The sequence below is a fragment of the Lonchura striata genome, chromosome 1 (genome assembly GCF_050655825.1).
Source record: "Lonchura striata isolate lonStrDom1 chromosome 1, ASM5065582v1, whole genome shotgun sequence".
Taxonomy (NCBI): Eukaryota; Metazoa; Chordata; class Aves; order Passeriformes; family Estrildidae; genus Lonchura; species Lonchura striata.
Window position 1 is genome coordinate 113,062,963 of NC_140703.1, and position 25,380 is coordinate 113,088,342.

General features: G+C 40.5%; 2 protein-coding genes across 2 annotated transcripts; both read right to left on the reverse strand.

Annotated features, from left to right (window-relative positions):
* On the reverse strand, positions 1 to 7,308 carry GATD3 (glutamine amidotransferase class 1 domain containing 3). Its single transcript, XM_021540029.4, has 7 exons — positions 7,058 to 7,308; positions 4,560 to 4,612; positions 3,797 to 3,910; positions 3,339 to 3,458; positions 2,081 to 2,173; positions 1,605 to 1,761; positions 1 to 996 (listed from the first exon to the last, which is right to left on the reverse strand). Exons 1-7 carry the CDS (start codon positions 7,169 to 7,171, stop codon positions 868 to 870), a joined length of 780 nt encoding a protein of 259 aa, XP_021395704.1. The 5' UTR covers positions 7,172 to 7,308; the 3' UTR covers positions 1 to 867.
* Positions 7,309 to 8,006: 698 nt separating this feature from the next.
* Positions 8,007 to 23,391, reverse strand: PWP2 (PWP2 small subunit processome component). Its single transcript, XM_021540027.4, has 21 exons — positions 23,336 to 23,391; positions 23,114 to 23,226; positions 22,380 to 22,474; positions 21,919 to 22,018; positions 21,313 to 21,456; positions 20,766 to 20,901; positions 20,100 to 20,326; positions 19,511 to 19,654; positions 18,696 to 18,766; positions 17,958 to 18,094; positions 16,739 to 16,887; positions 15,977 to 16,124; positions 14,793 to 14,943; positions 14,260 to 14,440; positions 13,180 to 13,327; positions 12,174 to 12,282; positions 11,811 to 11,876; positions 11,442 to 11,660; positions 10,214 to 10,364; positions 9,127 to 9,201; positions 8,007 to 8,982 (listed from the first exon to the last, which is right to left on the reverse strand). Exons 1-21 carry the CDS (start codon positions 23,351 to 23,353, stop codon positions 8,823 to 8,825), a joined length of 2,742 nt encoding a protein of 913 aa, XP_021395702.1. The 5' UTR covers positions 23,354 to 23,391; the 3' UTR covers positions 8,007 to 8,822.
* Between the last annotated feature and the right edge of the window lie 1,989 nt (positions 23,392 to 25,380).

Sequence of the window (25,380 nt, forward strand, 5' to 3'; positions counted from 1 at the left end):
ATAAGATAAAGGCAGAAATTAATTTATTTATACACCATTATTCCAGACATTCAATAATACTTCTTTGGGGAAAGCTTTATTGCCCTAAAGCAGGGGAAGTTAGGATCATTTGAGATTGCTTTTTCCATTCACTACTTGTCATAAAACTGCTTTAACAGGGTGCTGTCCTTAAGAGTTGTGCGTCACGTCAGCGGATATTATTCTCTTCTTCATTTCAAGACCTTTTAAAACTATAATGGGCCAATGGATGAATTTTTCTAAGTGCTGCTGTTGTGGCAGTTGTGTCCTGCTGCTGATCAATGTTCAGAATGACTCTGTGAAAGTGGGATTCTTTGAAATTTAAACAAAAACTTTTTCATTAATACCGGATTAAATTAGGATGTGGAAGATCCCAATTTTCTTTTCCCTCAACAGACGACCGTGGCTGTTAGTTCCCAGATACAGGCCTGAGATAAGACACCTTGAACCGCACATTCATTCCTCTACTCCCATTCTTCATCCACTAAATATGTTGCCATGTGCCAAATCCCTACAACACATCTGCCCTCAGCTTCTGAAAGAGCCTTGAGTCTCTTTTTCCCCCTTACAACTGGTTTGACGTCGTTGTGTTGGGAAGATTTTGTTTCAGAACACATCCAGTCAGCTCTCTCCAGATGGAACAGCTCAAGAAAATCCTCTGTGTCTCAGGCCAGGCTCCTTGTCCTCTGCAATGTCCCTCTCTCAAAAAGGATGGAAAATCCTGCAGCTGGGAATCAGTCAGCTTCATATCAGCATTCACTAGAGTGTGAGCAGGACAAGCAGGTGCAAAGGTCTCCATTGGTCCATGATATGTTTGATACTACACCCTAAATTTAAACATTTCTGATTTTATTTGCCAGTTAATTTTAGCACATTTTTTACCATTGCCCCAATGCCATCAAAGATATGGTGTAATGCTGTTTCACACATAAATGCTGGGGTGGTCACCACCTTATTTTTTGTGTCCACATGAGCTTCGTAAAATGGAGTTAAGGAAAACACAGCACTTGCAGATGCTGCCTGCAAAAGGAACCAGTACTGCTCCACTATTCTATAAAAACTTCCTCCAAATATGTTATACCATGCAACTGTAAAGACAGCTGCAACCTATAATCCAAGCTATGACCAGGTATTTTTGCCAGAAATAAAAATGTGGCATGAGAAACATGTGGAAACACCCAGAAACACAAGAAAACCTACAAAATTCACTGATGGTAGTAAAATGTCTCTGAGTACAGTCTGCAGCATTAAACTTCAGGAAAAGAATAAAAATCTCAAAGAGAACTGACCAGCTGTAACCCATGCCAGTTTTATGTGCAAATTCATCCAGCACTTTGGTGTATTACTGGGTGCCCAAGGGAGCTGCTTGAGAACAACTTCTAACTCCCAGTGTGTAGTTACACAGCAGTAGTTACACAGCTGTGTACAGAAGAGTTTCTAATCCTGCATTGCACCACAGCTATCTGCTACCCATTGCACATTCCCATGAAAATCTATGTGGAAAACATAGATTTGACATGTGTTCATTCCTTTAATGACACATTTCTAAACTGTCTCCCAAGATGGAAATTACCAGGAAAGGATATGGTTACTTCTTTCACACAGTGTTTTGCTCCCAGCTCTTTGATGGCTCCTGCAGTCCCAGCATAAGGCCACTTGCCCCCTTCCTCTTCTTCGTGGCCCACAGTTACCTCAGCACCAGAGAGCACCTTTGCTGCCAGCACTGGGGAAATGCAGCACAGGCTGCAACAGAGGGAACTGTAAGAGCAATTCTACAACACCACTATTCCAGAACTTGCTCACAACTGACAAAACGCAGATGGACACAGCCTTGAAAATCTGAGATACATCACAAGGCAACTTCCTCTCAGCATTTCCTCAGGTTCTCCTCTGACAAGCATCAACACACACAAATCTTGAAAAACACATTTAAAAAATAGGCTGCAAATGATACAAAACAGAAGATACTTTTTCCACTTCCAACAACTGCACATTTCAACAAGACACAGGTTGTCTCCATGCTCATACTTTCAAACAAATGCCACCCAACTCACATACATACCCAATAGGTTTCCCTGCTTTGTGGAAGTCTTTCAGGACTCGCTCAACTTCTCTGTTCACCTTGCAATCCTTCCCATCAACAGCAAAGGTAGATCTGTCACAACAAGAAACTTACACAAAGCTCAGTTTGAACATACACAGATATTTGCCTGTCTGCCGTGAAACTGACTCCAAAGGTCATACCAAACTGAACAGCTACTAAAAAAATTGGTTAAAAACACTCTGTAGATGACTATCAATGCTTCAACCAAAATGTCTCTTTTCTAAGGCTTTGGTCTGCCATAAAGTCCCTTACTTAATAAAAACATCTTAAAATGACAATCATCAAATCAGCTTTCTAGGATTACTGAGAAGTTGAACGGCAATCTTTTCAAAGAAGAAAAATATGTAAGAAGAAAAGGGAAGTAACATTAATTCTTCCCCAAGCCAACAAAAAAGCATCTCAATAGCAGAATAATCAATATTCCACATGGCTAACACTTTTCATTTCCTTTTTTTTTTTTTTTTTTCCGAGTCAGCTGTTGTTTTGTAATTATAAAGCAACAGGGTATTTTTTGGTAGAGAGGAAGAAACAGAATAATAAATCTACAAGCATCTGAAACCATTTAAGTTTTACCTCCACTTCCCTCAGACCCAAAAAGAAACACCACTAGGGGGAAGAAAAAGGACTTCTTAAGCATTATGTAAACTCTTGAATTCTCATCAACATTGTTCAGAGAATTTAAAACAAGACAATGACAAGACTTTGAAAGGAGTTATTCTTATTAATTAGGGGCTCCATATGTAGTAAGTAAGGCCATTTATGGATTTTATTGTGTGAATCTTAGCTCACAGAATGACAGAATGGTTTGTGCTGGAAGGGACCTTAAACAATTATCTCGTTCCAACCCCTCTGCAACAAGCAGGGACAACTCCCTCTAGGCCAGGCTGCTCCATCCAACCTAGCTTTGAACATTGCCAGGCATGGGGCATCCACAGCTTCTCTGGACAACTTGTTCCAGTGCCTCACCATCCTTACAGCAAGCAGCTGCTGCTTAGTATCTCATCTAAACCTACTCTCTTTCAGTCTGAAACTATTCCCCCTTGTACTGTCACAGCAGACCCTTGTAAAAAGTCTCTTTCCATCTTTTCTGCACGTTTCCTTCAGGTACTGAAAGGCTGCAGTTAGATCACCCCAAAGCCTTCTCTTTGCCAGGCTGATTATGCATAGTTAATGATGAATATTTAGTTGAGCAATCTGATGCTTAGTTGGCACTCACAAGTTTTTGGCAGCTCCAAATCCACCGGGGAATATCACAGCATCGTGGTCTGCTGTAGTGAGCTTAGCCAGGCTTGCAATTTTACCACGAGCAATTCTGGCAGATTCAACTAAAACATTCCTTGAAGAACAAGAAATAAAGCAATGTGGTTAATTAAGCATTTGTACGCAGAACAGAGGAAATAAAGTTTTGCAGATAAAGAGGAGGGTGAGGAAGGGAGGAAGCAAGAACACTGGCATTTAGTAACTGAAGCTATTGATGGTTCTGAAATGCTACTGCTGGGAAACACAGGCACTGACAGACTCTAATATAATCAAGTCCAGAACACTCATGTAATACCTTCTCTCCAAGAAAACCACCACAGCTGGCATAAAGCTACTAAAGGCATTCAGCCAAGTGCTACAAGAGCCTTTACAGGCTGCTGCATCTGAAGAATGCCTAACACATCAGAGACTTACCTAGACTCAGCTTCAGCTGGCTGCCCTTTACTGTGGTCAATGACATGCATCTGAGGGACATCTGGAGCGTACATCTGAACCTCAGCTCCCCCACGGCTCAGGTGAACCAGTACACTACAAACACAGAGATAAAACATGCAGAAAACTTTAAGGGAGAGGCTTCATCTGACCCCTAAACCTGCTACAAATATTCCAACAACTGACTTTGAAAAATGAGGATAAACATACATCCTACCAAAGCAGGCAACCAGGAACAACAAAGGCTTCCTTTCTCCAAATCCCAAATGTTATAGAAGAACCCCACAATTAACATAGCCATTAACATTTAATCTAGGTCTAGGTGACATATCTCTTATTAATTCACAGTCAGAGTTAATTCCATTTAAGAATTAACAATTCTGCTATTAGATTTAGCCCCAGGAATGGAAACTCAAGTGGTTCTGAAATTAAGTCTGTATTTGACTCTCTTGAGATTGAATCTAGAACTCTGAATTCCTGTTTCTGAAGAGAAAACAATGAGTCTGAATCTCTCAGACTCACTGTTCTGGCATCACATGCACGGTGCTGCATCTTTGGACAATCACTGAGTTCTTCAAGAATGCAGCCTGAGCTCACAATTAGGCTGTGAGATAACTGTGAGAAAGTTTAATCATTCATCTCTCAGGGTAATTCTGACAGCCAGAGACAGCAAAACTAAATTAAACAAACTGCTGCAATGTAATGGAGACTTTTGTGGAGCCCACAGCCCCAAAAAGCAACTTACGCTGATGCCTCGTGGATTTCTGTGCCATCATAGACACCACAGCCAGACAGGACCTGCAGTGAGAAAACAACAGAGTATTGCAGATGACATAAAACTCCCCACAGGATCTTTCACAAGGTAAGATTTTAAAAACTAGTTAACAAACAACAATTTAAAAGCAATATATGTTCACTTACTATGCCAGTGAACACCATGCTATTAGCACTGGTGTCACCACTTGACACACTGCAGAACTGGCATTTCCTATTTATAGCCACCCATCACAGGGCTCAGAAATAACCACTATTTATTTATACCACAGTTAATAAACTGACATGTTACCCTCAGCAATGTCTTTGTTCTGCACACAGTGAGTTGTTCTGAGTGTTATTCATCTTTCTTATGTAGTGTCCACATCCATGTGGAACACATCCTCATCCAGGTGCACATCAACCAAAAGAGGGACAGAAATGCACTCTGAGGTGGCACCTAAAATAAACTGTTTTATCTGCTGCTGTATTTTACCTGAGCATCTGCATCAGAGATCAACAGCTAAATCATTTTTAATGCAGTAATACAATTATGCCATATTAGCCATACTTTTCTTTAACAATGTTGAAATTATACTTAAAATTTGCTTATACACACCAGAGAATAAAAAGTACAAAGCAGTCAGCGACCCTTGTGTGGGTGGGGAATCTGACAATGTAGAAGGAGAAAAAACTTGATTTTTTAAAAGCCATTGTAGGAATGAAACAAAACCAAAAAAATCCAAAGGTTTATCTAGTTCCTGAAAATATACAGATGAACTCTTTCAGGGCTTTTTGTTGGCTCTTTGTTCTGAAAGAAAAAAATCTAGTTAAGAAGTCAATTTCCTTTACTCTTTTTTTTTTTTTTTTTTTTTACTTTAAGCTCTTCCTTCCTGGTCTTCCCTCAGTTTTTTCACGCTTGAGAGTTTTTAAACAGACACATGAACAGAAACTCACAATTGAAAAAGTCTTATCTAGTAATGTTAGACTTGAAAGGACTTTCAATACCCAGGTGTCTGCTACCATGGGCAGCACTTCCCAAATATCACCATCACTTCACCAAATAAGCATGATATATCAATGTTTTTCTGTCTATGTTAATCCTGTTCTTATATTTAAGAGCTGCCTTTTACTTCAATACTTTTTGTTTTATCTTTCATTTAATTTAGACTGAATAAACAGACAAGCAACCGTGCTAAGGTTATGTTCTGTGAGCAACAATTTTAAATTTTTTTGAAATTCAGTGAAACCAAAATACTGTAATATTATTGTAAACTCTTCTGTATGTGAATTCTTGTTATTTCAGTACCAGCTTTTTACTATAGTCAAAAATTTACATCACTATGTCAAAAATCACATTTCTTTTCCTAGCTCTATTTAAAAAGCTGTTACTTGCTAAGCTGACAGTATTCCTGTTGGGTTACCTTTTAGCCATTTGGACCAGCATTTGCCATTTGGACCAGCCCTTTTCCAAACCAATTCTGCCCCAAACAGACTTCTTCATGGAGGTAAAGCCTTCTCATCTCTTTATGTTTAATGCTGTCTAGACTATGCAAAGCTCAAGCTTCAAAGACTGTCCACAGAGTTCCAAAGTTGTGTATCCATTTGGGACACCATTTACAGCCTGCATTTTCCTTTGGCAATCTGTAGCCACCTCCTTGCTTCATTCTGTGTTTGTAACACGTTTCACCCCCTTCCTGCAAAAAGCATAACCCAGTTCCAATATATTCACTGCCAGTACCTCACCCACTATAAACTACTTCAAGTTAAATCCTCCTGGCTTCCTCAGTACAAAGCAGACATTCCTGGAGTGGGTTCAGTGGAGGGCAGTGAGGATGAGTGAGGAATCTCACTTGCAAGGAAAGGCTGAGGGAGCTCTTCAGCTTCAAGAAGAGACGACCCAGACTTCATTAATGTGTACAAATATCTAAATGGAGCGTGTCAGAGGATGGACCAGGCTCTGCTCGGAGGTGCGCAGCAACGGGACAAGAGGAATGGCCATGAACTAATGCAGAGGAAGTTCCACCTGAACATGAGGAAAGATTTCTCTCCCGTGCAGTGACTGAGCACTGGGACAGATTGTCTAAGGAGGGAATGGTGTGTCCGTCATTGAAGATATTCCAGAACCGTACAGACACAATCCTGTGCCGTGTGCTCTGGGCTGGCCCCCGCGGTCCCTTCCAACCTGAACTACGATAACCCTACAACCACACAGACGCCCATTTTTACACGTTTCCCACTCCTGGTCTGGCTTCCTCCAAGTTTCTGTACTACAAGCAGCCTCCCTCCAGCGTTTCCAGCTGCCGCAGCCACCAGGCGAGGCTTTCCCAAACCCTCCCACTGCGGAGCGACCCCGGCTGCAGGGCCGGGGGTGGCTGAGGAGAGCGAGACAGCGGGAAAACAAACAAACAAACACACAAACAGACAGACAGACAGACAGACGCACGCTTCCCCTCAGCGCTGCCCGGCCCCGCGTCCTCCATGACTCACCACGGCGACGCGGGCGGCGCGGCAGCGCCGAGCGGAGCAGTGCAAGGAAGCGAGGCCGCCGGGCGCTGCTCGCCGCAGCGCGGTGCACAGGGCCGGGCCTCGGCAGGCCAGCATGGCTGAGGGCGGCGGCGGAGCAGCCGGGAAAGGGAGCGGAGGAGCCGGGAAGGGGCGCGGAGGAGCCGGGAAGGGGCGCGGGCGAGCCCCACAGAAGCGGGAGGGCCGCGCTCCGAGGCCGCCGCGCCCTTGGCGGCGCCCCCTGGAGGCGGGGAGGGGCCGCGGCAGGGCCGGACCCGCGGGCCCTCGCTCCCTTCCCGACCCTCGTTTGTCGGGAATGGCAGCGGTGGGAAGGGACTGAAGGTACAAAGGTAACGGTGCGGAAATTAGAGAGGGGAAATAAGCAAGTTGGCAGGCGGTACAAAACCGGGAGGAGTTTCTGGGTCCTTGGAGAACCTGCAGAGAGACGTTGATGAATCAGACAAATTGGCAATCAACACCTGTTTGAACATTGGAAAAGTGCTGGATTCTGCTCCTGGGATGGGACAATCCTGGATGCATGAGGCTGGGGAATGAAAGGCTGAAAATAAAGGTATTGAGCTATCAGAGAGTGTCCAGAGGAGGGCAATGCAGTTGGTGAAGGCCGTGAGAAGCTGTGTGGAGAGCACTTAGCCTGTTCAGCCTGGAGGAGACAGAGGGGAGACCTCATTGCAATTACCTTTAATATTTATACCTCTCCTCTATTCCAACAGTGAAAAGTGACCAGAAGACAAAGCCAGAAGAGCTGAATATGCTGAGAAACTCAATTCTGAATAATTGGTAATATTTGCAGTATCTCCATTAACAAAGCCCTTTTAGTGTGTGGTTTGAAAGTATTACAAGGACAGACCCAAGTCTTTGCATTCAGGTCCCCACTCCTACTAGCCAGTTCTCTCATCAATTCACAAAAACAGAGGAAATCAAAAGTTTCTTGTTTTAATGTATTAATAAACAACATTTTAAAAAAAGACAAGAAAGGGTTTTCATCAAAAAAAGAAAGAATAATAAAAAATAATAAAAAAACAACAAGCCATGACATTTTTAACACATTCTCTTACAGTTTAAGTTACATTATTGAGTTGGTAATGTCCAAACAAATTTTCTCTAGGGTATCTCAAGGTTGTCAGTCAAACCTCGACACAAATTGTAAAGCTCTGTAAATTTTCTCCAATAGCTGCTGCTATGGGTCCTCATTTCTCCTCATTACTGAAATCTCATCACGTTAGGAGGTTACAGAACTAAGAAAAGAGTGTTCCAGAAATATGTACATATTAAATCCAAGTAAAACAACATTTAAAACAAGTACATTTAGACCAGTACATTTCCAATTAAGAAATTTTTTTTTATCCTTTTTAAAATTCAGAGACCAGTGTAGGATAAGCCTGCACTATAAAATTCACAATACTCAATGTTCAAGACATTTGTAATAAAGAATAAACTTCTTCCAGTTGTACTTCTAATTTCCCTATGAACATTTTCTTTCTTACTTTAAATGAGGAATTATTAAAAAAATAAATCAGTTAATCAAGGAATCAATGCTGTCAAGTTTATAGCCAAATAGTACAAGAAATAGGCAAGTGCCATCTATGGCATAGCCTACATTTCCATCACTACCTCTCATGGAACTCCACCACACTGTTAGGAACTGATGCCACTATGAGGGCCACTCATTCTCAGTGAATACCACTGCATAAAATACTATCTGAGGTTTTCTCCCTCGCACAAGGACTAATTAGGAACTCAAATTATTCTTATGAACTTCTTGCATAAGATAATCACTGTCAGAATCCAATTCTTCTTCATCTCCTGGTGTTTCCTCTGCTGGACGTTTCATGCCCCGCTGCTGTGAAATGGCCAAGGCGTATTTGATGTTGTAGATGTTCCACTCACAGCTGTAAAAATAAACAGGAAAACGTTTTCCTCCTAAGATAAAAACAACTCTAAAAGAAGACTGTCTCAAAAGTTTTAACAGCACACTACCATCCCCCAATCACTCCAGGTTTTTGATTTGGACTTTCAAATGAAACAATACATACAGCTTTGAAACATCTTCAAAGTGACGCTGGATGCTTTTCTGAAGGAACTGAATCACAGGGAGCAGCTTCACTGACCTTGGATGGAGAAAACATACAATTTGCAGTGCAGTTCATGCTTGCATATGGAAATCTAGAACTCTTCTATATTCTCAAGATTCTTACAAGCATACAACTTCAATGCCAACTTTTTAAGATAATCCTAAAGAAACAAAAGCTCTCTGCTTTTGACTCTGCCCACAATGATTATACTCAATACAGGTGTGCAATACATTGTGAGACGTCTCACAATATATTGACAGCTCCTTTCAGATACTACAAGACTTTCTGAACCAGGGGGAGTTTGTTTTAAATTGTCCTCTTCTACTTTAGCAGGAACAAAGGAGAGATTTTGTTCCAGTCATTTCAGTAACTAAAACATTAATACCCATGTTGAAGCAAGGGAAGAGTTACACAATGCACTGTTTTTTAAACCACATTTAAATTTTTTAAACATGTAAATCTCCTTCTCAGATTACCTCTCACTTTGGCCATTTTAAATTTGTAAATTTGCCTGGTTTTGTTCTTAGAAGTCTATCCATATTAGGGATGGGCTGAATATAATTCACAGACCAGGCCTGTGTAGTTATGAAGTACTCTGTAGGAAGACCGAGTACTACCAGCTATAATAAGCTAAGTCTGTAAAACAGCAGTCAATACCTGCACATCACCTTTCAGTTACATTTAAGATTCATAATTGTTTAAAAACACAATTGCCAAAATCTTACTATCAGTCTTGAAATCATTATGCAGTTATTGCATAAGCAACTCAAGCAAGTTTTACCTGTTGTATTAGAAAAATGTTTTTGCAATATATCTTCACAAATCCAGTAACATATTCCAATTCTGTCACACACTTTTTAGAATCTTTTTAGACCTTTAAGATCAAGTCCAAACTAACTTTTATCATATAGAAGTTGTAAAACTGAAGTGTTCTAATTGTAGTGCATACATTATCTAGAATGTCAGTATATGTTAAGTAAAAGCCTTAGACTAACAGGTTTTTAATTTTAATATCCTTGTCAGCATTTTGACTTTCACGAGATCTCACCTTGTTTTCAGCTTCTGTCCATGCAGCATAAGCAACTTATGAGCCCAAATAAGATAGAACTCCAAGTGACAAGAGGTCTCAAATGCAGAGGCCAGGAACTCCAGTAACTTCTCCACATACAGATCTGGCAGTGATGAGCAGACAACATCGACTGTGCAAAAAGGAAAAAAAACCCATGAACATTCAATAGAGTTGAGTTACTATTTGGAATAACATGAAAGTGACCACAGGAAAGCATAGGGGCAAGGAGAAGAAAACAGCATTTTGGCAAGTGGTGGATATTTAGTGTTGTATTTCAGGGTACAGTACCACAATCTCTCAGGGGACAAATGCTCCTCCTTTGAGCCTTCCAAACACTACTGTATTTAAAAGCAAGAAATTAACTCCTCCCTCTCCAAATTCTTCTTTCTAGCAGAGTACTCTCCCCAGAAGCTCTCCTTCAGCATTTTTACTTCCACCCTGTTCTCCTCTTTTCTAAAGTTTTTGTTGCTGCTCCTGACTTCACCCAGATTTCTGTATTCAGTGGAACTAGTTATGCACAACAATCAGAGGCAGTGATACTTGAAAAGACAGCAATGTCACCTGCCCACACAGGAAGTGTCGGAATGCTGTTAGCAACAGCACAGCACAAAGAAACACTATTTAAAAGCATCCAAAATAATCTCATATATAACTAAATGACCTCATTATATATAATCCATTCTCAAAAACAGCTTTTGCTTAAGAAACAGGCACATAATCATTCTGTTAACAGGGGATTACAACAGCCTCTCCTCAGTTGTACTCTGGCCTTCCAATCACTTTCTAAGCTCTCCACCAAGTGTTCCGGAATATCAATGTCTTTTCTTGTGCTCTTAGATCCAGAACCAGGCACAATACTCCCGATGTGGTGCCACAAGTGCTCAACAGACAAGATTCATCACTTTCCTCAAACTGCTGATTACATCCTTGCTACTGGTTAATGGTCTTCATCACACAGGCACAGGTTAAACCTGATGTGCCCCTCCAACATCAGCTGCTTCTGAGAAATGACATCCAAAACCTCTGCCTGCACCTCTAGGCCTGATCAAATTCCATGCTGAGAAGTCACTGAATGAGCATGAAGTAGATGGGTAAAATTTAAACATAAATTAACACTAAAAAGTCTGCCTTTACACCTCAACTTATCTTGGCTCACACATGTCTGTTTACAGCTAGCTCAGCCCAGTTTCATGGCAGATCCACTCACCTTCACTGCTAGGGACAGCCTCTATCACCTCCTGAATTAATTTCTTTTCATTCAGCTTGAAGGCCATGACAATAGCAGTAGTGTATTCCTTCTGACTCAGTGTTTTGTGGATATTGCTAGGTGTGACATCGATATCCAGCTCAAAAGGATCAAAAATTAGCCCAGAGTCCAGGGAATAGAGCAGGAGACCTTCTGTGGTGGTGGCTGCCCAGCTTCGTCCTAGAAGAGAAATAACAGTATTTAAGAACAAAGAGGGGTGTTCTAGAATGGAAACAGAAGAGTAATGATAATCCTCCAGTACTCTATTGTTTCACATGTTTTATGTGGAATAATAAAGAAAAAAATCCTAAATTAACTGTTGATACTAACCTGTAGGACAGAATCGCACACAAGTCACTCTTATTTCTGGTTTGAAGTGTCGATAGCTCATGTCACCTAAAAGAGAAATTTGGAAGTGATTTAACAGATTCACCACAAGTTCAAAGTCTAATAATCAACCCTGACTATGATGTTATCATTAAATAATGTGCAGCATGGTAAAACCTAGCAGAATTAAAGACTGGGTAAGGAAGGCACAGTCCATGTCCAAGAGATACTACAGCTTAAGTGGTGAGACCAAATTTTGTAATCCTGATGTTAAAACTGAGTTAAACAAGTCAAACCCTTCTTATCTGTGTCAAAGGTTCTGATGCACATAAAAGTAGAAATAAGAGAGCAAAGTCAAAGCCATACCTCTTTTCACTCCAGGAAGAGGGATGGCAACACCTTCGTCACCTCCACCGCCTTCATCAATCAGAGCCATGCTGCCAAATTCTGTCATTTTTCTCCGATCTAAGTACTCCTGGAAAAGCATGCAAGTTCCATTCACTGCACTGAATCTCTTCTCAAACAGCAGAGCTCAGTTTAGACTGTGGTTTCACATTATTATAGCTTTGTTCTACTCTAGAGATGCGTTTTGCTTCCTCAGCTGCAGCCCTACTCGTTCCATAACTGCACTGTGCTAATGCAAGGGCTGTGTGGCCAGAACACTGCAAATGAGATTTTATGGACTTCACAATGTGAGTGAGATTTTAGGGACTTCCCTGGTCCTCCTTTCTAAATACCCATCCTCTCCACGATTCTGTTTCAGATTGTTCACTTTCTTTCAAGCCAGATGTTGAGCTACACCAGCTCATAAACAACTGCTGACAAGGAAGGATACTTGGAACCACAGTGAGATACAGCCTGGCATGAACAGCAATCATTCTTCCTGATAAGGGGATGGTGAAAAAGGTTACTGGAATATTTTCCTTCTGAATGTTTTGCGCCATTCACTTTACTTCTGAAGGAATTTAATTTGGCATTTGGCAATATACAGAAACGGAGTTTATAAAGGTCAGTGATGTTGTTCTGTGTCCACAAAAAAAAATCCTTTATTTCTTTGCTAACACAAACTGACACCCAGGGAGTTAGCTTAGTACAAAAGGTTGGTAATTTAATTTTCACCTCCATTTTAAGTCTAGTGCCAACTAACTTAGTACGTTTGAGAGTTCTGTCCACTCAACATAAGCACACTACAAATCTGGAAAGAGTTTCTGGAATTATTATGTTCCAAGAGGAATATTTCTTACCCCCTCTCCTGCACAAAAATAAACCCATTCTTTAAGAAACATCCATGAATCACTCTTAATGAGATATTATATCAAAACCAAAGTCTTATGAGGGTGAGGAAATTAAAAAGACTCCTGTGCTCACATACCTCCATTGCATCTAAAGAATGGTTGCATGAAATTTCAAATTTTTTCATAAGAATCTGTTCCTTGACATTATATATACAGACAAATTTTGACAATCCACCTGCCAGAATAGACTGACCATCTGCTGAATAGCACAGAGTTGTAAAAGATCTGGTAAAGAAGAAGAGAAAGCAGTTTAATTTCATGCTACATCTGAGCTAAAAGACATGAGTACAACATGAAGACTCAGAAAATAACTACTCCATGGGAAAAGTGGAGATCTTCATTCAAGTGGTATGTATTTCACACACACATTTACTACAAAGCATTTGGTGCTTTACTATGAATCACAGACAATTTAGAACTTCAACAATTTTTTGAAATACTTCCATACTTCTGAGTCACAGCTTAGTCAATGAGCTCTCAACTACATCATGCATGACACTAAAAAACAGTCAGAAGAGCTACAGAAAAAACAATGCCATGGCATGTTTGAAAGACATGGTTGAGAGCTCACCAGCAAAAAATACTGCTGTTTTCCAAAAAGTTATTGTTTCTTTTATTTGTTTTGACTGGAAGCAATATGGAAAAGAACGGGGGGGATGGGGGAAGAGAAGAATAAAACATTTCTCTGATATAATTACTGAGAGCACACGAAGTCAACTTGATTTTAAACATTATTTAACATGCATAGCAACAGGCAATAAACCCCATACTTTAATTGCCTTCTTTAAAAAAGGTAATAGTTTCTATACATTAATCGTTGTATACTAGTATTTCTACAGAAAGATATCTAGTAAAAACCTAATCCATAGCAAATTAACACCTTGACCTGAGAAATTTAATATTATGTTGGCAACCCAAGTTCCTAACCGATGAGAAAGAACACACGCTCAGAATGATGCTGACCACAGAGAGAACAAATCCAACTACAAAAGGGAGGCATCTAGATGTCAGGCAGGCTTTTAAAATCCAGCCTCAGAATTAGAAATATCTGAACAGCAGATGCACTCTGCAATTTTCATGTGGAAAACAAATGGAAAAACAACTCAAAAGTAATGCAGCATGGCACCCTCCATGTCATTGCATCCCCCCAGACGTACTTGCCCTTGGCTGCCTGCTTGGCAGTTATTTTGTCCAGCTCCTTCCTCCCCATCTGGAGATCGTGCCTGCCCTCGATGGAGCCAGTCTGCACTGCATTTTCATGATCCCAAAATGTTATCTGGCCATTCAAAGCAGCAACTGCGAGCTCCTTGCCATCAGGACGGAAGGCAACAATAAGAACTGCAAAGAATTTAATTAATAACAGTTAAAAATACAGTCAGATGCTTTTCTAAGAAAATACCCTTAAATTTTCTAGGATCTTATCTCAGCTATTAGAAAAAGTTTAAGAGTAAAAAGTATGACTGTACTTTTTCCTGTGGACAACATACAAATGTTTAGCTAATTATAAAGCTGAGCTAGAATTAAAAGTATTTATTGAACCGTTAACCAAGCACAAAAGTGACGTATATGAACTTCTGATTTCCATTTCCATGAACGAGTCTCTCTGTATTTGACATGTTTTGTTATTATTAACATATTTTACATAGTATTTTTATATTTTATAAAAGATAAGAAATTAGGCAAAAATTACCATCTGAGTTCATTATTAATGTCTCCTTAGTTCTCCAGCTGTCTAACATATCCCATAATTTTACAGTCTTATCCCAAGAGGCACTGGCTAGAACACACTTCATTGGATTAAAGGACAAGCTGCTGATGGGACCCTCATGACCTGCTAAGACCTAAAAAGAGAAGAAAAAATAACCTAAAATTAGGTGAAAGAAGCTGAAATCTGTGTAGTCTGCATTCAGTAAACTCCAGATACAGCCAATAAACCATGCCTGACTTGTCCACACACATTTGAGATCACTTTTGGATACAGGGCATGGTACACACCAGTGATTCTCAACTTTTTATTTTCACAAGTTTTTAAAAAAATTCCCTGAAGTGCTATCACAATATAGGCACCTACAACCACTCCTATGCACACACTTTAGGAATGCAGTGTGCCATTTTCCTCCCTCCTTTCAAAACAATCAGACCAATTGTGAAAAACCAAGTAATTGCTCTCAGAATTCAGTATCTCCTGCAGCTGGTAATACTTCAGAATAAAAAAAATAAAAAACTGAGAATAAGAGTAACAGAAATTTTCATTTCATGAAGTTCCTACTCCTCAAAAAAAAATACCAAGCAGAGAAATTAAACTCAAAAAACTCTGGAGATCCAGTCAAGTATATCCTGAGTTGCTGAAGTGATCTGTATTCCGCGGCTGTGCCAAATTAAAATACTTAAATCACTGAGTTCTTCTAATTGTACAAGATGTACAGGAATGCTTAAGAATTGAAAAAATAATTTAAAAATCATGTCTCTGCTCTGCTCCAGCAAAACCTTTCATGAAATCTGTATCAGTTTTAATACAACAACTACAATTTCTTCATTACCTGCATAAAATATGTGGAAAAGAACATCTCTGAACAAGGAGGGAAAGATTCTAGTGCCCATGTACTAGCTCAGCAATACTGGTGCTATTTTATGACTAAAAAGAACTCATTACTCAAAAATTTTGAAAACTATTTCCCACACAAATTCAGGGTGAGCTCCATGCAATAAACAAAAAAACAATGCTGAGAGCAACATAGTGTAGCTCCAGTTTTTGAATACAACAAAAACACTTCATGTTGCATTGAAACCCCCTGACTAATCCCAAAGTTGCTGAATATCACCACACTCCACACAGCATTAAATTCAAGCCCTCCCAACACTCTGGGTCCTTACATCCAGCAGCCTCCCACTCTGCATTGACCAGATGAATATTTCAAAGGAATCCTGGGAACCAGCTGCCACAATCTCACCACTGGAGTCCACAGCTAAACAGGAGAACTGACTTGGCCGTGGAGATGTAAAGGTACGGAAATTCCGGTACCTGTTGCAGAAGTGAAAAGAAATTATGAGAACATTTTATGTAGATTGAAATGTGTGTTAAACAAGCTTATTTACAAAGGGAGTTCATTTGTTTTGTAAAGACTTCTAAGCTATGTACAGAAAAACTATTGTTTTTATAAAATTAGATGGGATGCCTCAGAATGATTGCAAGATCCAAAAGAATGAAAAACTCTGCAGAAATAGAAGACGGAAATATTCTGAGGAGCTTTCTTCTATTAAATAGCATGTGTCAATTTTTTAGAAACATGGGCTTGTTTACACACCCAGTTCTGTGCACAACTGTATTATATTATGGAAAGTGTTGTTAGGCAAGTGCCTTCTCCCCATCTGAGTCAAGCCAGACAATGATTTTCCTGGAATTCCAGCTTCTTTGAGAAAAGTTCTTCCAGAATTTTCTTCACAGGAACTGGACGGAATAAGAGCAATCCTAATTACTATCTAAATTTAAATCAAAGGCCGAACCAAAAACCAGTAAGGCAGTGCTGCTCACCTTTACGAGACTTCAGACAAGCAGTCAGCAATTTGCTGTATTTTGGGGGGAGTATGAAAGCTGAGGACTAAATTAGACACGAAAGCTTTCAGGCAAAGAGTTACCTGTGCAGATCAAAGGCACGCACTGTTCCATCGAGGGAAGCACTCAGAACAACGTAACCAGTGGAAGTGAAAGTTACAGCAGTTACACCACTGTTGTGTTCTGTAAAGGTGACAAAACAAAAGCTGCTTGAAGTGTTCCACACTTTCACCTGCAGGACAGACAAGAAAAGTCTTCTTAGAATCTCTATAATCAGTGAAGAGTGAAAATAAGGGCAAGGCAGCAGCAGAGTAAAGAAAACCTAATTCTAGAATACTGCAACATCATTAAAGACTTTCAGTAATAGCAGTCAAGAGGCCACCGCTTATCATTAAACCTCTTAAGACATATTTGCAACATAAAAATTTAACTGGAGATAGACACAAAGTTGAAACAAATTAATAAAGGAAAGTAACACTTGGTGAGCATCTTGAGCTTCCAAGCTCATAGTGACAGGTGCAAATTCAAAACCAACTCTAAAGCCATTACAGAAGGCACAATTGAGATGATATTCCAGTTGGGTTTGTTTTTTTAACTGAACAAAAATGTTATGCATTTAGCTTTCTGCAGTTTGAGACTTATTGGTTTTGGCCAATTTTCATCCTGAATGGCAGAAATCATGAAGTGGCAGATCTTTTTCTGACACTTAAAAGTTTTGATAGGACATCAGCTAGTACTGTTGTCCCATTTATGTTCCAAGACATTGTGGCGAAACATCTTTTAAAATAAAAGCCCCTGTGCACACAGTCTATCATTTAGATGCAAGTCATCCATGAGAAGTTAATTTTTTTTTTAAATAACAAACTTCTGGAATGGCACATTCAAACAAAAAAAAATTGCACTTGAATAAATAATTTGAAATTAATTTCATGTCAAAAAACAATTATTAAAAGGGCAAGAAGTTGGGCGGCTGAAGTTCATTCATCCCAAGATATCATGAGACCATAAATAAACTAACATTGATGAATTAGTTACTTTTGCATTTATGGTGACTGGACCTGCAATAATTTAAAAATCACCTACTGGAAAGAGTAAGTGATGAAATTTGCAGCCATGGGTAGTAACAAAGCAAAATAGATACACTCTAGAGAGAGAAATCAAAACATTTAAGGAAGGAGTATGACTTCATAAAAAGAAAAAAATGTACCAATTACAGTAACGGAGCTTTCTACATAAAATGGAAAGTCAAGCTGCTTAGTGTATTATTAGAAGTTCACATTCCAGCAATATTGCCTCACTTACTTTGCCATCCTCCCCTCCAGTTACTATGTACTGTCCATCTGGAGAATATGCCAAGGAAACCATGCTGTTGAAATGGCCCTGCTGCTTCAGCACGTAGGACTCGCTCTGCCATTCCCACACCAGGAGCTGACCCAGACCTGTGAGCACAGCAGGAGCAGACAGGTTGAATTCTGCATCTTCCAGTCCCAATAAGAGCTTTTTCCTTTTATAACTTCGAGGCAATTTCCCCAAAAATTTCCCCCACAAGCTGTTACTTGGAATAATGTTTTCAATACTTCAACAACAATGCTTCCAACCAGTTGATAAATGAGCTGGAAAGAAAAGCAGGGCTGCATATAAGAGTAAAATTTTGGGTCTCATGCAAACCATTATGGACAGGGCAGGAATGCTGGGAACATCCAGGCAGGTTTTAAAATGCTATGTGGCAAAGGGAGAGAGAACAGCCCAGAATGAAAGCAGAAATTAACTACAAGGGACCTGGGGTCTCCCTATCTCTGTTAAGAGCTTTTCTATATAAAATATGTGTTTTTTCCTGTATCAGCAAAATACTTTCCTGAATCATCAGAATTCTGTAAGAGATTAATCAGTGATATTTTCTTTACTATATTGAGACACCACAGATATGAGACTATCAATTATTTAACATTTGGGGTCAAAACTAGCAAAGGGAATTTGGGCCTCATGTCTACCACATTCCTCATTTTTTTCATGAATATACACCAAAAAAACATGACAAACCTGAACATCCAAAGGCAATCCAGTCACCAGTGCAGTTGATAGAAATAGAAGCTATCCTTTGGTCTGAAATGCTGAAGTAAGAGAATTAACCAATAAACAAACTTGGGTGTTAAAACTTCAAGTCTAATATTTATTAACACAACACTGTTCAAACAAGTTGTTTGTTTTACTGAACTTCTGTGCCACTGTGAAATCAAAAACCACAAAGTTCATTCCTTTGTACCACTCCAAAACATCAAACATTCCTTATTCAGAATGAAAGCTGAGTATCTGTATCCCAAAGATCCAACAGAGTAAAACTCCTCAAGTTCAAGAAAATAAAATATGGTTGGTTTTTTTTTTTTTTTTTTTTTTTTTTTTTTACATGGAAACTGTTTAGCTGGCATTCTACAGTTATGGAAGAGAATCTGATTTATTTCTCAACTTAGACACAATTTACAGGTAATTTTACATATGCAGAACTTTCCAGCTAGTATTTTCTATACAGAAACTGAAAATATTAAAATGGACAGAGTTAAAGAAGTCTAGCCAACAACCAGAAACTCCTGAGTAGTTTCCTTATTCAGACCTCATTTTTCCACAATAAAGAGTGGAGTTATATGGTATTTATTACGTAAATTTATGGTTCTGCCTTTCTAAAAATTACAGTATTAAATAGACCGTCACATTTTAAGATTTTTGTGCTCTTTTTATTCATCCTTCACTGCTTAAACACAACGTGTTCTCAATCAAACGAACATGAAACGCCTGCAAAAAAACCTAATCCCTTCCCCCACAAAAACCAAACCAAATACAGTGACAACCCCATACCTCACCTCAAGGAGTGGATCAGATTGAACTCTGGAAGCTCATGGAGGTGAAAGACTCCAGAAGCAAAACCAGTCACTAAAAGATGTGTCTTCTTGTGATAGGCTGCAGCTGTCAGGTTATTAAAATCTCCCTCTTTATTGAAAAAATACCTGGCACCCAAGAAACAAGAAAAAAAGGTGTTGTTAGAGCTGCATCTCCAAGCAGCTCACCAAAGAGGCTGATGAGCCACCTTTATGTCATCTCCTGAAGTCAACCAACCCCTTCTGGCAACAAACCAACTTCAAGACTTAGGGTAATGTAGTAAAGATCCCATTTACAATTTCTGAGTTACAATCAACAGTACACCACCAGCCAGTATTTCTTATATTGTTAAAATTACACTTGTTATTCTGAAAATGAAAGGTAGTGCCCATAATATAATCCAAGACAAGACAGCCACGAGTTCTACCAGAACTACTTAAAATGGGATCTGCAGTAAATTTCTAAATCCTGGACAGTTTTATACTGCTTTGAATAAGTTATAACAGATAAAAAAAAACGAGTACAATAAATCCCCATTACAATTTGGATTTTTGGTAACTGAAAACCACTCACTTTGCAACACGTGAATATTTAACTTTATTTCTAGTCTCTTGTTCACTTGGATCAGCTTTCCCATGAATTTCTTCACCCTTTGGCTCTTCAAGCAGCTCTTCATCATCATCATCTTCTGGTGTCTTCTTTTCCTTTGCTGCATCTTTAGGGGGCATGGGCTTCAAACCATCCAGCTCAGTGTCACACTGCCACACACACAGAGCTGCATCCTGGCTAATTGTGTATAGCTACAATACAAACACAGAAATTATATTGCCCAATACCTATTCTCTGTGCTCTCAAAAAATATGAATATGGACTTGCAGAAGGGTTTGCAAGTGTGCATTCTATTCTCAGGACAGAATCCAAGGTGCTTTGAATTGGAAGTTTTACTTGTCCTGAGAACTGGTGAATTATTTGCCAGTCCTCAGAAAAATTTTGCAAGGACCAAAGGCCATTTCATTACCATTAGTCAGCATTATAGCTAATCTAAATTATTTTTTCATATTTAAAGCTATAATGTTTTGGGGAAGCAAATTGAAATACATAATTATATGACAGAGCAATCAAGAGACACTTCTGTATTTTCTGAATTCTGAGAGAATGTTAAAACAGTCACCTGCAAATAAGGTTCTGTTTCCACTATTTTACTACTAAAATTCAAGTGTGTTGTGTGATTTTACATACATCTAGGCTGTTCTCTTCAAAAAAGCAGGCAACTATGACATCCTTATGGCCTCCAAGAGAGTAGTAGATCAAGTTTGCCCATCGTTCTGCTCCAAACACCCACGTAGACATGTCCTTGCTCCCCACTGCAAAGCATCTGCAAAAGAAAAATAGAAAAGAAAATTAGAAAACTGGACTGTAAAACTCTTCCCTGGGTGGAGAATGTTCTGAGCTCAAATCCAGCAGGCACCACTTTAATTTTATCAAACAAGTCTTGTAAACTGTGGAGTAGAGGTAGAAGGGGTTAAGACACATTGCAAAGGTCAACCTTGCTCACATCCTTAAAATATGTTCATTTTATGAATTACTAAGCATTTTCAAGTAAGAATCCACTGTTGATTCCCAATACATTCATTTTTTTTACTTTCTGGTCTGCCAAATTATATTTTTAATTAAAGACAGAATTTTTAAAGCTAGTACAGTACTTCAGAGGAAATAAAATGCGACTGCAACGTGCATTTAAATATCAACATGTGCAGGTAAACAGTGCTTCAGTTTAACAACTCACTTGGAATCATCAGTCCAGTCAATACAAGTTGTTTCATCATATGGGCCATAGTAGGTTTTGTCCAGAACAAATGCATTAAATTCTCTTTTCTTCCCAGGAGCATGGTACAGGTAAGCAAGATTGTCTTTTGTAACCACAAATTTCCTGGCATAAAGGGAGGGAAAAGACATAATTGCACACAAAGCTGATAAAGCAAACAACTGTTCAGTAAAAACTGCAATACAATGAAACAATACAATAATAAAGAGGGTCCTGCACTACTGAAACAATAAAAATGGATTGCTTTTGAACAAAAAGTATTTGCAGATTAAGCATTACATAAGAGAAAACCTTCAGGAAGAATCACTGAGGTTGAATAATGAAATTCTTATTCTCAAAGCCTCAAAACAGAAGGAAAAGTTCAAACTAGGATATTCTACTTCCAAGGCCTTGCTTTCCTTCTTTTCTTCCTCTCTCAATTTTACAAAGTGACCCTGATCAGCTCAAAATCTCCCCTCACTCATGAATAGGAAACATTCCCAGATTGGTTAGGATGTCTTCATAATCACAATTAGCTTATGGGGCAATTCCTGTTGGTTTGTTCTGAAGCATGCACTCTTTACTTACTTGCCATCAGGGGAAAAGCTGACACTGTGAACTGGCTTGTGAAAATAAAACTGATGTATCACACATTTCCCAATCAAACTCACAAGCAAGGCAGCTCCCTCTGTAAGGGCACAAAAAAAGATCATGAGAATAATTGCCTTCCCAAAGAAATCATAACCCTAGCAAACCTTCTTTTCTTAAAGAGGAGGGGGGAAAACTTTACAAGACAGTGTGCTTGATATTATTAAAATTTAAAAAAATACAGTTCAAATTATGAGACACTACCCAAATTCTGTTAACAAGTTATTTTTAGAGTTCTGTAAATAAAGATACCTTCCCCAAAAAGTCAAATGTAATTTTTAAAGCAGACCACTTTTAATTTTTGTGCTAAGGCTGAACACCTAGCAACACATATTTCCTCCTGTCCAAGCTGCATTTTTACTGAATTCTTTTAAAAAACAGATGTCTCTTTGTGCAGGTACCTTCATCAATTAGAATGGCAAGGCTTCCATCTGGAGAGAGCCCCACGCACACAATATTGAGCCGTGTAGCCAATGGAAACGTCTCACACTTGTTACTGCAACAAAAACACAGAACAGTGAAATGGATGAACATCTTCGGTGTCAATGAAAGATGGTTTGATACCTTTGTTAAGGTATCAAACACAGACAGAATTTAATGTGAAACCCCCACAACTTTGTTTAGCTGTCACAGTCCCCAGAACACCAGCTAGGTGGGCTGATCTGTGCAGGGCCAGGACTCGATGATCCTTCCAGTGCATCACGGTCTGTAATTCTACATAAGGGACAGGCTCCTGCCTGGAACGCAGGGACAGGGAGCATCGGTCACAACTCTGGCACACAGGAAAGGCTGATGATGCCCTTATTTTTGTTATATACAAAACAGAATCACACAAGGAAATCATACAACTAAATCAAACACAAATCTATTTCTTCCTTTTTTTTTTTTTTTCCTCTGAAATACGTATTTCCTCTGAATTACGTATTTCCTCTGCTATTCTCCTCATGGGTGTACCTGCATAACACCGTGACAGGTACTCCATGAGGCTTCTACCTTTTAATGCTAAAGCAGACCGTTCCAGGCTATTTTGGCAGGCCGAGCATCCCGGAGAGCCGCATGGGTCGGGCTCCACAACCTGCTCAGAGCTTTATTCCCCCCAAACCCCCTCGCCGGCCCTTCCCCGCCGCTCTCTCACTTCTTGAGGTCGAAGAGGGAGATCCTGTTGCCGACGGGGCTGAGCAGGGAGTTGCCATCGCGGGTGAAGCTGAGGTTGCCGCGGCGGTACACGGTGCCCAGCAGGCCGGAGAACTGCAGGGCAGGAAAGGGCAGGGTTAGAGGGGCTGGGGAGATGGGGACCGGGGGAGATGAGGGGGAGGTGACGGCGGGGATGGCGCCGGGGATCGGGGGCCGCGCTCACCCGGTACGCCAAGCGCATGGCGGCCACGCGTGCGGAGCGCCTCGATGAGGGCGGTGATGAGGGGCGGTGCTGAGGGGCGGTGCTGAGGGGCGGTGATGAGGGCGGTGCCGAGGGCGGTGCTGAGGGGCGGTGCTGAGGGGCGGTGATGAGGGGCGGTGATGAGGGCGGTGCTGAGGGGCGGTGATGAGGGCGGTGCTGAGGGCGGTGCTGAGGGCGGTGCTGAGGGCGGCCCTGAAAGGGAGGGAGGAGAGATGGACGGCTGAGGGATGGCTGCTGGAGGCTGACACGGGCTGTACTGCCTGCCGCTCCCGGGCTGTGTCCCCGCTCTCCGTCCCCGCTCTCCGTCCCCTTCCCCAACCACGGGCCCGCGGCCGCTCCCGGCCCTCCCCACACCCGCCACGAGCCAAGGGAGTTCTGGTTCTTTTTAGTAAATACATTACGGTATTTATATATATACACGGTATATATACTGTGAGAGCTGAGCCTGTTTAATCTGGAGAATAGAAGGCTGAGAGATCTCATGAATCCATATAAATCTATCCCGGGCGGCTGTCAGGGGATGGTGCCAGACTCTTCTCGCTGGTGGCCAGCATCACAATGAGGAGCAGTGGCTGTAAAATAAAACACGAGGAGTTTCAACTCAACAGGAGGAAGAATTTCTTTGTGTTGAGGGTGGCAGAGCTCTGGAACAGCTTCTCGAGGGAGTGGAGTGTCCCTCTCTGGAGACATTCCAGAGCCACCTGGATGTGTTCTGTGTCACTGCTCTGGGTGACCCTGCTCTGCAGGAGGATGCACTGGGTGATCTCCAGAGCTCACTCCATCCCTGACTATTCTGTCATTCTGTCATTAGAGTGGAACAACGCCGAATGCCCAGTGCATTGATGTGAGAGGTTTATTTCAAAGCAGTTTTATTGCAGTGGAAAGGATGTCTGTGGTCAGTTTAATTCTTTACAATGGAAGTGTAAAAGTATCACAAAAAAATACACAAGGAAAAGAATGAAAGGGAAGGAATGGGTAAGAGTAGATAGTGAAAACAACAACACCCATGAATCTAGTGATGAAACTTGAGTGTTGTCATTTCCATGTCCTTGGTCAGAGAGAGATGGTCACAGTCCCGATCCTTTGGGGATAGGGGCCCACAGAACAAAAATTTCCTTGCATTATATACATTCAGATTAGCACTGGAACACCCAGATCCCTCCCCAGGAATGGAATTCTTCATGTCTGATGCAAGACTGGGGCACACAGCACCTGCTGAGGGGGAGCTCCAGAAGGTGTCACGGGCTGCTTTGGGGTCCCCGGTGGTCCCAATCCCCCTCTCCTGGCCTTGCCTGCTCCATGACCCCACTTCTGCACCTGCACTGGGGGTTGTGTGGCCACCATGGACCTGAACAGCAAAACTGGCACCAGAAAGATGCCGCCCTACCTTCGTATTTCCCTTTTGAATGGTTACTGGTGTTTGAGGCTTAGCAATCCATTAAATCCTTACTTTCCATGCTCCTTCAGCTGGATCCTTGGATAATCACTCACAGGTGTTAATGTTGCAAAATGTGGAATATGTCAAAATTAACTTAAGTCAGGATGTTCTTTGATGATGGATCTTTGTATACTTCTAAGCCTAATCAGCAAGGAAGGAGAATTAATCAGTGGTACAGAGAGCAGCATCCCGTAGTTAGGGATATCCTGGAACTAACAAGCTTTAAGGATGCAGTAAATCAAGATATGAATGTATGTCTTATGTATATGTTACTAACTTGGCCAAAGAGGTCCAGGTATCCTATAACCAATGATATAATAATAACAATAATGCATAATTATTATTATTAATAATAATATAGTAATTATAATTATTATAAATTATAATACTAAAAGTCAGACCTACAGGGCAAAAAGAGCCTGCCCAGGTGAAGACCCTTCCCTGGAGGATGCATAGGTACCAGCTGGGATTACACAATTTGTGTGGAAATTATTAACCATTCATAATAGAGGAGATGTACCTGGGAGGTTGCCAACACTGAATTTCTATGTATAAATAACAGCAGGAA